Source organism: Gymnoscopelus braueri (genome assembly GCF_963280865.1).
Source record: "Gymnoscopelus braueri genome assembly, chromosome: 23".
NCBI lineage: Eukaryota > Metazoa > Chordata > Actinopteri > Myctophiformes > Myctophidae > Gymnoscopelus > Gymnoscopelus braueri.
This window is the reverse complement of record NC_137625.1, coordinates 1,400,532-1,415,350: the sequence shown is the minus strand read 5'-3', so window position 1 is coordinate 1,415,350 and position 14,819 is coordinate 1,400,532. Positions and strand designations below refer to the sequence as shown.

Here is a 14,819-nt window from a genome sequence, read left to right as displayed (position 1 = left end):
TTAAGTGAAGGTGGGGGCCGCATTAAGTGAAGGTGGGGGCCGCATTAAGTGAAGGTGGGGGCTGCATTAAGTGAAGGTGGGGGCCACATTAAGTGAAGGTGGGGGCCGCATTAAGTGAAGGTGGGGGCCGCATTAAGTGAAGGTGGGGGCCGCATTAAGTGAAGGTGGGGGCCGCATTAAGTGAAGGTGGGGGCTGCATTAAGTGAAGGTGGGGGCCGCATTAAGTGAAGGTGGGGGCCGCATTAAGTGAAGGTGGGGGCCGCATTAAGTGAAGGTGGGGGCCGCATTAAGTGAAGGTGGGGGCCACATTAAGTGAAGGTGGGGGCTGCATTAAGTGAAGGTGGGGGCCGCATTAAGTGAAGGTGGGGGGCACATCAAGTGAAGGTGGGGGCCACATTAAGTGAAGGTGGGGGCCACATTAAGTGAAGGTGGGGGCCGCATTAAGTGAAGGTGGGGGGCACATCAAGTGAAGGTGGGGGCCACATTAAGTGAAGGTGGGGGCCGCATTAAGTGAAGGTGGGGGCTGCATTAAGTGAAGGTGGGGGCCACATTAAGTGAAGGTGGGGGCCGCATTAAGTGAAGGTGGGGGCCGCATTAAGTGAAGGTGGGGCCGCATTAAGTGAAGGTGGGGGCCGCATTAAGTGAAGGTGGGGGCCGCATTAAGTGAAGGTGGGGGCCGCATTAAGTGAAGGTGGGGGCCACATTAAGTGAAGGTGGGGCCGCATTAAGTGAAGGTGGGGGCCGCATTAAGTGAAGGTGGGGGCCGCATTAAGTGAAGGTGGGGCCGCATTAAGTGAAGGTGGGGGCCGCATTAAGTGAAGGTGGGGGCCGCATTAAGTGAAGGTGGGGGCCGCATTAAGTGAAGGTGGGGGCCACATTAAGTGAAGGTGGGGGCCACATTAAGTGAAGGTGGGGGCCGCATGTGGCCCCCGGGCCGCCAGTTGCCCATGTATGCTGTACTGTATAGACATTAATTAACCCGTTAAGACCGGGATCGCATCTGTGTCACTTTAGATGTCTTTGGCTATTCAAACATAGCAGATCTACAAGCTCATACGAGCTACGAGCTTGTAGATGTGCTATTTTTGGAAAAAGAAATCGTGAAAATGTGTGCAAATCTTTGAATATATATATATATGCATTTTTAGCTCAAATCTGGAGCTAAAATTGTCCCTGGAACAACATATTTTGAGATGGGGGTCCGTGGAAAAATACATATCATTTTGGGAGGTCCTTGATATGAAAAAAGTTTGAAAACCACAAAAAATCCGCAGAAGCAAAGATTTGAGTTAAAAATGTTTGTTAAAAAAACATATTCAAAGATTTGCACAAATTTTCTTAGCAGATCTACAAGCAGATCTACAAGCTCATAGCTCGTGCTGCGCTATGAGCTTGTAGATCTGCTATTTTTGAATAGCCCGAGTATAAGAAAAAATGGCTTTCCCGGTCTTAAAGGGATAGTTTTTTTCCTATGGATTAGTCCCCCCATGGAGACTTGAATTCATGGGGACGTTTTTTTTGTTTTTTTTGTTTTTGTTGTTGTGTAATTTGATGACCAGCAGCGGTTCCTGTAGGAGACACAAAGAGTCTCCTTTGTGTCTCCTACCAGAACCGCTGCCTCCCGGTCCACTGGTCATCACATTGTTGTCTTAGGAATGAGACACAAACATATCCATGAATTGAAGTCTCCATGGAGTGACTGATACATACTGTAGGAGAAAAGTCATTTTGGGGGTGAACTATTCCTTTAATGGGAGGTGTGATGTTTTATCATGTTAGATGTGGGTTTATGATTCATAACGCTCTGTGGCTTATTGAACCAACATGAAAGAGATGCTGTGGTTCAGCAAAACAATGACTGTGATACAGTAACACACACACACACACACACACACACACACACACACACACACCCCAAATGCCTCTCTCTCTCTCTCTCTCTCTCTCTAAGCCATAATTAAGATGTTTGTCATTTCAAACCTAATTCTCTGTCACCCGACCGCCCACTTCTCAGCCTGACAGAGAGACATAGAGACAGAGACACAGAGAGAGAGAGAGAGAGAGAGAGAGAGAGGGAGAGAGATAGAGAGAGAGAGAGAGAGGGAGAGAGAGATACACAGAGAGAGAGAGAGAGAGAGGGAGAGAGAGATACACAGAGAGAGAGAGAGAGGGAGAGTCTCTTTTCTTGTGACAAATCTTCACAGAATAAGAGACACAAACAAAAAGTCAAGGAACAAAGGCGTCCCTGTGGCACAAAGAATGGAGGCTGTGTGTGTGTGTGTGTGTGTGTGTGTGTGTGTGTGTGTGTGTGTGTGTGTGTGTGTGTGTGTGTCCATGCCAAGCTAGAGAAATGGCCTTGCTTGCGGTGGACAAACTTGGCCTCATCTGCCCTAACTCCGGCACAGTGCTGCTATTATACTCCCTCACACACACACCCTGAAATGAGCACTTCAGCTGGCTTTAGCTGCACACACACACACACACACACACACACACACACACACACACACAAGGAAAGTGAGTAAACCGTCAGCACTTTAACCAAGTCTGTTAGGCTGGCAGAAGGCTGGCACAGGGCGAGCACTGATCCACACACTGACAGTTTGAAGCCATAATTATTCTTCATTGTTCCGCTTAAAGCGGAAATAGACTATCTGCAAGCTCACAATGATGTTGTGAGCTTGTACATACTTATTTTTTGTAACCCATTTTTTTTCACCCAGCGCCAATTGTCTAAGTTATCCTGGGCGCTACACTTCCTCTGCCGGCCTAGGGAGAGCCCAGAGCCGAGCTCATGCCTCCTTCAATGCATGAGATCCAACTGACCTTCTTATCACCTGACAGGGGGGAGTTTCCCCTGTAGGACGTAGCGCGTGGAAGGAACACGTTATTCCAACCAGTTCCTTTCCCCTCCATCAGGCGCCCCGGCTGTCATGGGCTAGGCCGTATAGTGACCAGGATTACTACTGACACGGAGGGGAGGACACGCCCCCAGCGCCCCCGGCGGGAATCGAACCCAGGACCTTCTTGCTGCATATACATTTTTAAAGCGAACATTTTTAACTCCAATACTTACTTTTTTTTTTGGGGGGGGGGGGGGGAACTAAATATTCCATACCTGTAAAGAAGACAGTTGGAGAGTCCTCTCCTTCGAATAAACCCGCCGTCCTGGTGTCAAAACGCAGCCATAGTCCTACCGCCAGAACACCTGTACCTGCAAGCTACACACACACACACACACACACACACACACACAACACACACGCACACAGAGAAAGGAAGGGAGGGAGACATTAGCCAAACTGAATTTTTCTTCTATATAAAAAGTACTGTTTGTGTACATCAATACTTAACACACAAAGAACAAAACAAGAAGCAACAACAATACGGAGCAAACCGTAAACAGAAGTAGAAATGCTTCACTGAGCCGTTTCAGATGGCTGCCATGAAGAGCTTGTTGTCAAACTGATGGTTTAGATTAGATGTTTATTAGGTCATGTGTGTGTGTTTGCATTCCCATGAGGCTGCTCTGTCCCTCGTATCAAAATGAAACCTGCTGAGAGGTCTATGGACACAACAATGAGCAGCGCACAGTACAGCTAACACAGTACAGCTAACACAGTACAGCTAACACAGTACAGCTAACACAGTACAGCTAACACAGTACAGCTAACACAGTACAGCTAACACAGTACAGCTAACACAGTACAGCTAACACAGTACAGCTAACACAGTACAGCTAACACAGTACAGCTAACACAATGGACAGTTTGTGACGCGCTAATCTCTCAAGAACAGATTCAGAGCTGCGCTATGCACTGCATCTGTCGGGAGGGCCAATCAGAAGGTGTGAACATTGGCCCACAAGTGGGCGGGGCCTTAGATCAGGAAGCAATGCCGTGCAATCAAATGTAGGGGGGCGGGATTTACATCCGTGTGTTGGCATTATAATGTGTTCCCACTGGAAACAAACCAAATCTATCAAATACATATACAAATGTGCTGAGGAGGTTTTACATGTTCAATATTGTGTAATTGAGCAACTCTCGTGCAGTACGCTAGCAAAAAGCTGGTCGTCTAGAACATCCATGTTCCGTGGGAGAAATGTGGGAATGAAAACACAGGCGCCTCCAACGGGAGAGGAGGGCTGACCTAACGGAGAGGAGGGCTGACCTAACGGAGAGGAGGACTGACCTAACGGAGAGGAGGGCTGACCTAACGGAGAGGAGGGCTGACCTAACGGAGAGGAGGACTGACCTAACGGAGAGGAGGACTGACCTAACGGAGAGGAGGGCTGACCTAACGGAGAGGAGGACTGACCTAACGGAGAGGAGGGCTGACCTAACGGAGAGGAGGACTGACCTAACGGAGAGGAGGGCTGACCTAACGGAGAGGAGGACTGACCTAACGGAGAGGAGGACTGACCTAACGGAGAGGAGGGCTGACCTAACGGAGAGGAGGGCTGACCTAACGGAGAGGAGGACTGACCTAACGGAGAGGAGGGCTGACCTAACGGAGAGGAGGACTGACCTAACGGAGAGGAGGACTGACCTAACGGAGAGGAGGACTGACCTAACGGAGAGGAGGACTGACCTAACGGAGAGGAGGACTGACCTAACGGAGAGGAGGACTGACCTAACGGAGAGGAGGGCTGACCTAACGGAGAGGAGGGCTGACCTAACGGAGAGGAGGACTGACCTAACGGAGAGGAGGGCTGACCTAACGGAGAGGAGGACTGACCTAACGGAGAGGAGGACTGACCTAACGGAGAGGAGGGCTGACCTAACGGAGAGGAGGACTGACCTAACGGAGAGGAGGGCTGACCTAACGGAGAGGAGGACTGACCTAACGGAGAGGAGGACTGACCTAACGGAGAGGAGGACTGACCTAACGGCCAACATCCTGTTATCAACATTCTATTGGCCCCTCCCCCCAGAGTCAAATTCAAAGGAAAAGAAAAACTACAGAGGGTGCCGTTTTTTCCTGACGATGGGTTCCCAGATTGGTGACAGACGGACGGACGGACGGACACACAAATTATAAGTCTCAGTGTAGAACCACGCACAGGAAAACTGCTAATAAATTATGTCAATGTCTGGGCTACACCTAGTGTTTATCTGATGTAGAGTGAATGACTGCAGCGTCACATGACAGCACTACAAAGTACAGGTCTTACTAGTTCTGTAGACAGACTTTCTACTGAATGGTTTAGTTCTCTTGTGACTCAACGAAGGCCTTTATTCATATGGTTTGTGGATCAAGTGTCTGGAGTTGTGTTTAGATTCAGTTCATCCCAGCTGGTCACAGAGAACAAGAGTTAACGAAGGCCTGTGTCCTATAATCAGTGGGTTTTTTTATCTTGTTCCAAGCAAATATTTGAGTTACAAATGTTCGCTTTAAAATAATATATATTCAAAAGTTTTGTACAAATTTTCAAGAATTAAAAAAAATTGCAGATCTACTAGCTCGTAGCGCGGCACTCGGTAGTAATCAAGTAATCAACAAACTATACAAAACTGGTCAAACATTGTCCAAATTGTCAAATAATATAAGCTCACTGGTAGATAGGCTATTTTCACAATATTTATCTGTGGAACAGAGTCAAACTAAATGTAATGCCTCAAATCCTACAATTACAAGTGCTTGTCAGGGTGGGGGTCCCCAGTTCAAATATGATTATTTTGAGGGGGTCCCCAGTTCAAATATGATTTTGAGGGGGTCCCCAGTTCAAATATGATTATTTTGGGGGGGTCCCCAGTTCAAATATGATTATTTTGGGGGGTCCCCAGTTCAAATATGATTATTTTGGGGGGTCCCCAGTTCAAATATGATTGTGGTGGGGGTCACAGCCTGAAAAAGGTTGAGAACCACTGTACAGATATACTGATAAATATAATGACTACTAATCTTATGATGAATATTAACCATTACTTCAGTATGAAGCATGTATTCCCAGTCTAAGACAGCATCAGGGTGTGAATGGAGGAATGAGTGACATCAGTTGATATAAATAATAGTGATCCTTCAGGCTGTGGAGTCACAGACACATAATCCACCCAGACACCACAAAACACTCTTTACTGACACCACACCCACATGCTGCAACCTGTGTGTGTGTGTGTGTGTGTGTGTGTGTGTGTGTGTGTGTGTGTGTGTGTGTGTGTGTGTGTGTGTGTGTGTGTGTGTGTGTGTGTGTGTGTTTTCGTGTCCCAACATGTCTTGGCAATCCAGCCGCCACAGTCTGTCGACAATGAAACAAAGCCGCCCCACACACAGAAGGCATGCATTCAGCGTTGTAAAGTAACTAAGTACATTTACTCAAGTCAAATTTTTCAGTACTTTTACTTCTACTCCCACTACAGCTCAGAGGAAAATATTGTACCTTTATTCCACTACAATTATTTGAAAACTTTAGTTACTTTGTAGATCTTGATAATTATTACAAAAACATACATTAACCACTTTTCAGCCCTATATACATTTCGGCCATTTGAAAATAGCAGATCTGGTGCAGTGCTCAGGTCCTGGACCTGGTGAGATGAAGGAGGAGCCCGGCCAGGAGGCCATCCACAGAGCCTGGTCCCTCCACGTGCCAGAGCCTCTCCTCTCCCCCAGTCCAGGCAGAGTAGTTTCGGATGTGGTGGGCGGGGCCTATTTGGGGCTCCTGTTTTGCGTCACAGAAGCACGCAGCCCTGTGCGCATGCTCGCGCGCACGCTCGTGAGTCGAGTCCATTTTGGTCGAAACCGTTTTCGCTCGTTCGTGACAGAAGCCCCAGGCCGTTTTAACCCATTAAGACCTGAGGCGATTCTTTAAAATGTTTTCTAAATCCTAATAGTTTTTCTTTTTTTTTTATCAAAAAAGAATTCGGCTTCAATGAAGCCACTGGGTTCTGGGGGCTTGCCTCACTCACACAGTTAAAACAAGCGCTTTTTGGCTGCCTTATGCCTTACGTGAAGCATAAGGCTGTTTCAATTCATTTCTATGGAAGTCACATGGTTCGATAAAGCTGACTTGCGTTAGGGGGGGGGGGGGGGGGGGTGAAGCCAGAGAGCGGCGAGGCAAGTCAGCCTTATCAAACCATGTGTCTTCCACAGGGAATGAATTGAACCGGCCTTATGCCCTCACGTAAGGCATAAGGCGGCGACAAAACGCTTGTTTTAACTGTGTGAGGGAGGCCTTAGAGGACTGACCGTGGGTAGCTACTGGGACGTAGGTCGGGGCTTGATCAACCCCGGCTGGGTCACCTGGGCGAGGGTGTATGTTGCGAGACCCGAAACACCCGACGACCCCAGGCTACAACACTGATGATACGTCCCAGGTGCATCCACGTGATGTTTTTCTTTATGGGCATTTCATTATATTGTTACAAATAGTCAAATTAGTGTTTTTTTTTTCAGCGCTAAAATATCCAATCTACAAGCTTACAGTGCATCACATTGCGACGCATTGTGAGCTTGTAGATATGCTATTATGGCTATTTGTGGTATGGGAAGTACTGTATGTAGGGCTTCAGTGGTGAACATGTCTGAAAATCATTCATTCATTCATTCAGTCAGTCATTCAGTAATGTAGAGTCAGGTTCACAGACAACACTAGTAGGTAATTCATTCATTCATTGACTAATGTAGAGTCAGGTTCAACACTAGTAGGTAATTCATGCATTCATGCATTGACTAATGTAGAGTCAGCTTTAACACTAGTAGGTACAGTAATGCATTCATTGATTCATTGACTAATGTAGAGTCAGGTTCACAGACAACACTAGTAGGTCATTAATTTACCTCCAGTGTCAGAGACATGTTCTCACCACACCTACAGTAGTAATCCATCTCTTCTTATGTGAAATGACCTGTGGCTGAACCCATGTGGAGGTTTACAGCTTGTATGTTCACTCTATTATTATTATTATTATTATTATTATTATATTATGAACCCATGTGGAGGTTTACAGCTTGTATGTTCACTCAATCTATTATTATTATTATTATGAACCCATGTGGAGGTTTACAGCTTGTATGTTCACTCTATTATTATTATTATTATTATTATCTTATGAACCCATGTGGAGGTTTACAGCTTGTATGTTCACTCTATTATTATTATTATTATTATTATCTTATGAACCCATGTGGAGGTTTACAGCTTGTATGTTCACTCTATTATTATTATTATTATTATTATTATTATTATATTATGAACCCATGTGGAGGTTTACAGCTTGTATGTTCACTCAATCTCAAGTGACAAATGTTTTGCTCACAGATTTTTGTATGAATTGAACAAGTCATGACTTACTGGCTCCTGACAGCAGCCTGATGTAGCAACATTTAACCCATTACTTGTATGTAGCAAGCAGCCGTACATATTAAATAAAATGGAAGAAATATAGTCATTTTCAAAATGAATGATAACAAAAAGCTTGTAGATCTGCCATGTTCACTAGCTTGGGTCCTGGGGTGACATCAAATTTCTCTTTTGGGTCTCGAGCTAAAACGTTTGGGAACCAACCACTGGTCTACTGTGTTGTTATCAGGTTCATGACTTATACAGTGAATGTATAGCTGTTGGCGTGAAATGTGTCAGAAATACAGAGTCGTAACTCGTAACAAGCGTGGCATTTCTATTTTACCATCTGACCTAATGAGAGAGAGGGGGGGGCACAGGAAATACTGGGCACAACATAACTCACTACACCCCACCTCCTTAAAGGTGAAGCTAACCACACACACACACACACACACACACACACTAACTAAGAGTTAAAATGAACAGTGAACTGGGAATCCCTGACAACATCTGCGTGAAAACTGTATGATGTCAGAGCCATGATGTCAGAGCTATGACTCATAATGTCAGAGTCATGATGTCAGAGCTATGAGTCATAATGTCAGAGTCATGATGGCAGCCAGGCGAAGGAGGAAGACAATCACAGTCAAGACACATCCCCGTCACATCCTTAAAACCACTGGAACCCTGACATCTCCATTCAGAGAACATAAGACCATCTACAAGCCAAAGAATGCACCGGCTATTTTCTGCAACAATTCTTTTGTGTAGAAGAGCAACAACAGGAGGAGGGCCTAGTACAGAGCCCTGGGGGACTCCAGTCAACTAATTATAGGGTGTACGTTGTTTTTTAAAAGCTGGTTGAGGAGCAGCATGTCCCATATGTTGAGGAGCAGCATGTCTCACGTGTTGTAACTCAACTTTCTATGAAATTAACCGACGATCATTGGTGGAAGTGAAAGTCCGGAATTCAAAATGTACTTGCGTAAAAGTACAAAAGTATTGGTATCAAAATGTACTTAAAAAGGTAGGGTAAGTGATTTGCTTTGGTTAAAATAAGTGTTAAATAGCTCTATATTCTGATAGTACTCATTGCTATAGAGTGTTTGTTCAGTAAAAGGAGTCTCCTTGTCTCTCCACCTCTTTATTAAACAGAAAATGCATTTTCGTTTAATTTCCAATTTTATCCAACCAGGACAGAGAACTCAATCAGGATACAGATTAAACAAGTGAAATAGGAAGTGATGACATTAAGAAATGAGCAGGCAAAACTGGAACTGGAACACTATACAAATTAAGCTTAAAAAATTGTACTTTCTCCTGATTGGCTGAAATTTTGACACCTACCAAAAAATGTATTTTCTGTTTATTAAAGAGCTGAAGAGACGGAGAGACTCCTGTTACTGAACAAACACTCTATAGCAATGATTACTATCAGAATATAGTGCTTTAACCTTTTAACAAAATACTTTGTTTTTTTAACCCAAATATATCACTTAAAAGTAAAAGTACTAAAATGTTTGAAAATAGCCGATCTACAAGCTCACAACGTTGTGAGCTTGTAGATCTGTAATTTTTTAACCGTTTTGGACATACTGTATGAGGTTTCACCTGACAGAGATGATATACAGGTTAGACTGGTGCTAGAACGGCCCCAGGAAACTCACACACTTCATCATGCCTGAAGCACATATACCTCCCCCCCCCCCCCACCGTGAACACGTTCCCACGGCTCTGAACTTTAGATACAATACTCTGTTACAAGTGAAAGGCCTGTGTTCAAAATGTTACTTGAGTAAAAGTACAAAAGTATTGGCATCAAAATATACTTAAAAGTATCAAAAGTAAAAGTACTAAAACGTTTGAAAATAGCAGATCTACAAGCTCACAACTCGTCGCGGTGCGATGCGTTGTGAGCTTGTAGATCTGCTATTTTCAAATAGCCTAGGTATAAAATAGGGCTAAAGTGGTTAATGTTTTATAATATAATCTTCAAAGTAAAAACTAAAGTTTTCAAATAATTGTAGTGGAGTAAAAAGTACAATATTTGCCAATATATGAGATGTAGTGGAGTAGAAGTAAAAGTATTGAGAATTGGAAGTACTCCAGTAAAGTAAAAATACCTCAACATTGTACTTAAAGGACAGTTCACCCCCAAAATGACTTTATTCCTATGGATCAGTCACCCCATGGAGACTTATTCATGGATATTTGTTTGGTTGTGTCTCATTCCTAAGACAATACTTTGATGACACAGACACACTTTAAAAAAGAGCACAAAAACAATAGCCGATGTACAAGCTCACACACATGAAATAGTTTAAATATGGAGACACAAGGTTTCTGCCAAACAGCCAGAACTTCCGTTTCCACACACACATACATGTAGAAATTAAAACCAGGCCCGGACCTGACCTAGCGGTCCGGGGGCACCTATAAGGCTCATAAGCGGCCCGACAGCGCACCGCGGGTTCGAGTCCCGTTCCTAACGGTCTTTGCTGCGTGTCTCTCCCCATGTTTCCTGTCCATCTCTACCATGAAACTATGAAGAAAAAAGCTCAAAAAGCTCCAAAAAATATATATTTTAAAAAAATAAAGAAATGAAAACCAGCTACAGTATATTTCTGTAAGGAATACAAACTGCAGACAGGTTAACCACGTCTATACTGTAGATCAAGGGTCTTCAACAGGGGCTCCGGGACCCCTAGGGGGTCCTCAGAGTTACTACAGGGGGTCCGCCGAATCTTTGTGTGATCTTTTACATTAACCACTTCAACCAAGCATTCCTGTTCTGAGGAGAACCTTTGCCAAAAATAGCAGATCTAGATCTGCTATTTTCGGCAAAGTGGTTTGGTATGGGGGGGGGGGGGGGGGGAAAAGAGCAGACTAAGTACAGAGTGAAGAGTCAGGTAGGTAAGTATTGTTTAAGTGCTAAATGTCTGTAAATACACGTCAACATGAATCCAACATGATGAAACGATGAAGCTGCCTATGAAATCTATGGGGGAGACAAAATAATGATACATTATATAACGGGGGTCCCTGCTTTATCTCTCTCTCTCTCTCAGCCAAGGGGTCCTTGGCCTGAAAACGTTGAAGCCCCCTGGGCCCTGCTGCAGATCATTTATAGTCCGTCATTAATATGAAGAACTGTATATGAATACAATGTGTATGCTAGAGCAGTGGTCCACCCATCTGTCCTCTTAACCGTGTTGGGTGGGCCATGTTGTGTTTTCAGAGCAGTATTTAGTTAAATGATCAGAACATTGATTTGTTTTTTTCCGGGTTGAATCAGCATACTTTAACTCATTGGGTGCCAGAGGTTTATTAAAACAGGGTACATCTAGTGCTGGCATTCCATAGCGTTTACGCTGCGCTGTTTAGAGCTGTAGAATCGACGACGGATGTAAATAATGGATGCGTGTACGATGGTGGATGGTCCCGTCTAACGCCTGGAACAATAACATCTCTCACGCGAATCGCCATGGCGGAGTGATCGCGCACCGAAAATAGCTCGTTTTCACCACTGTAAAAAGTTACGGACATTCAGAGTTTTTTTATCAAGGAGATAGAATGGGAGCGGACGAGGACGGAAGGGAGTTTTTTTTGGCGCGGTGATCCATCTGTCCCTTCCATTTAACTTATTCAGAGCCAATGAAATAAAAAAGGAATTTCATACTGTGCCAGCCAAAAATACATAGTAAAAATAAAGTGCTCAGGAGCCGAGATACAGCCTTTTTCAGTAATAAGTTATAAACAAGAAGTGAACATTGATTTTACAATATCAATTGGGGTCCCAGAGATAAAAATGGCATTAAATGGGGGTCCGTAGCCTAATGCATGTCAAACTGGGGGTCCTTGAAATTAAAATGGTTGAGAATCACTGCTAGAGAGCCGTAAAAACCTTCTCTTATATGGGGGTCCCTGGCTTATCTTTTCAAATGGGGGTCCGCAGGGTAATAAGTGTCAATTTGGGGGTCCTTGACATGAAAAAGTTTGAGAACCACTGGTCTAAACAATATACTACACCCCTCAGCCAAGAGGTATGTAGATACTGTGTTCATGAGCTACAGGCAGTATTATTATGTTATTTGTCAGAAAGCAGGTGTATCAAATACATATAATTGACTCATATGTGTACACATGCATTTTGTCAAAATATCTCAATCAATCAAACCAGGGTCTCTGCAGTCTGCACGTCTCAATAGAAGAGTAGTAGGGCATCGTCTTTTTTTATTTATTTCTTTGGCTATTCAAAAATAGCAGATCTACAAGCTTGTAGCGCGGCACCGAGTGCCGCGCTACGAGCTTGTAGATCTGCTATTTTTCAAAAATCGTGAAAATGTGTGCAAATCTTTGAATATATATTTTTTAAAGCGAACATTTTTAACTCAACATTTTGCTTCTGGGGGGTTTCTACAAATGTCTTCTAAATCCTAAGTGTTTTTTTTTTTTAAACGTATGCTGCTATAATATCAGTGGTTCTCAAACATTTTCATGTCAAGGACCCCCAAAATGACATGTATTTGGCCGCGGACCCCCATCTGGACTGTTTTGAGAACACTTCATCTCTGTCCCTCCGATACGATAACCATTCTTTCAGTGCCACTGAGTGACCACTGACCACTAGTGACCGGGGTCAAAGTGTTGACCCAGACACGTTGGCGCAGGTCACCTTCATCATCATCATCTACCATCATCATCATCGTCACTCTCAGCCAATCCAAGGATTACACCTTCGCCCGGAAACTCATCTATGTCACATCCTATGACGTCATTGTTTATGTTAACGGGTGTTGTTAAAACCCAGTGATTTCTGTCTGTCATTGGGAGAGAGGCCGGCCGATGATGTGTGAAACACCTGTGATACTGTGACCTTCCCTACTCTCTCATGTCTGACTAAAATACTATATTTCATCATAACCAAATGGCTGTCCGTCTCCGGCTGAATTTTCTTGTCGCCTTTCTGAAAGTTATGGGTACTTTATAAGGGTGATAGAGAAAAACAGCTCCATCAATGTGGGACAATAAAAAGGTAACAATGGAACCATGTTAACCTCACAATAAGGATAATATAGAGCATTATCTCATCCAGAAAGGCTCTGTGGTTCTCAGGTCATCTCTTATTGACTCTAAGGCTCACAGTAACTGATCGTTAAGTATCTCAGTGCGTCAGTGGAAAAGGTACTAACATGTTTTACTTAAGTAAAAGTATCAATACTGCAGTGCAGATATACTCTGTTAAAGTAAGGTATTCAAAATTTAGTTGAGTAAAAGTACAAAAGTATTGGTATCAAAATGTACTTAAAGTACCAAAAGTAAAAGTACTCATTGTGCAGAATGTCCCATTTCACAAGTTCACAATGTATAAACATCTTTTGAAAATAGCAGATCTACAAGCTCACAATGCGTTGCATCGCGACGCATTGTGAGCTTGCCATTGTGAGCTTGCTATTTTAAAATGGCACATATGTATATAGGGCTGAAGTGGTTAATGTATGTTTTGTGATAATAATAAAAATCTACAAAGTAACTAAAGTAATTGTAGTGGAGTAAAAGTACAATATTTGCCTCTGAAATGTAATGGAGTAAAAGTAAAAGTACTGACAATTGGAAATACTCAAATAAAAATAATGTCAAAATTGAACTTAAGTACAGTACTTGAGTACATGTACTTAGTTACTTTACACCACTGCTGTGCGTACATGAGGAATGTGACTCACTCGCCAAATACATATAATTTTGACGTGAAAAGGTTTGAGAACCACTGAGCTATAGGGTACATATCTGGAAGTCTACCAGCACGGCACTGGATCTGGGGACCCCCAGGGGGTCCTTGGAGGCGTGGGGGTTCCAGGGGGTCCCCAGCTAAATGAGTTACCATAGCATCACAATCATATTATTAACCACTTTATCCATTTTGTTGGCTAGTGTTCAACAATAGCAGATCTACAAGCTCGCAGCACAAGCACAAAGTGACACGCTGCAAAGCTTATACATCTGCTATTTTTGTGTTTAAAAAAAAGGAGTAGAAGTAAAAGTATTGAAAATTGGAAGTAAAAAAATACCTCAAAATTGTACATAAGTACTGCAGTACTTGAGTAAATGTACTTAGTTACTTTCCACCACCGATTTAACACACACACACCACGGCTTCTGTCACTTTCCCCTTCAACCACAGCATCCATATTCTGAAGGCTGGGAACATTAGCTGATCTACAAGCTCACAGCACAGGCAGTCGAAATACAGAGCCAGATCAGAGGCGTTAAGTTGTATCTCTCACACACACACACACACACACACACACACACACACACACACACACACACACACACACACACACACACACACACACACACACACACACACACACACACACACACACACACACACACACACACACACACACACACACACACACACACACACACACACACACACACACACACACACCTGTTTGTGTTGCAGTGGTTTACAGTGTGTGGTTGCATTCCACACACAACAGACAATAAATGAAGTGTCTTGACTCTC

The 14,819-nt window shown here is 43.7% G+C and overlaps 1 protein-coding gene across 1 annotated transcript in view; it reads right to left on the bottom strand.

The window, feature by feature from the left end:
• The window catches only part of LOC308079716 (CD9 antigen-like), a 51,435-nt gene that overhangs the window by 22,448 nt on the left and 14,168 nt on the right, over window positions 1-14,819 (bottom strand). Inside the window, exon 2 of the mRNA XM_080421290.1 lies at window positions 3,119-3,221. Coding sequence (XP_080277416.1) covers window positions 3,119-3,221 — 103 coding nt within the window. The remainder of the gene's footprint in view (window positions 1-3,118; window positions 3,222-14,819) is intronic.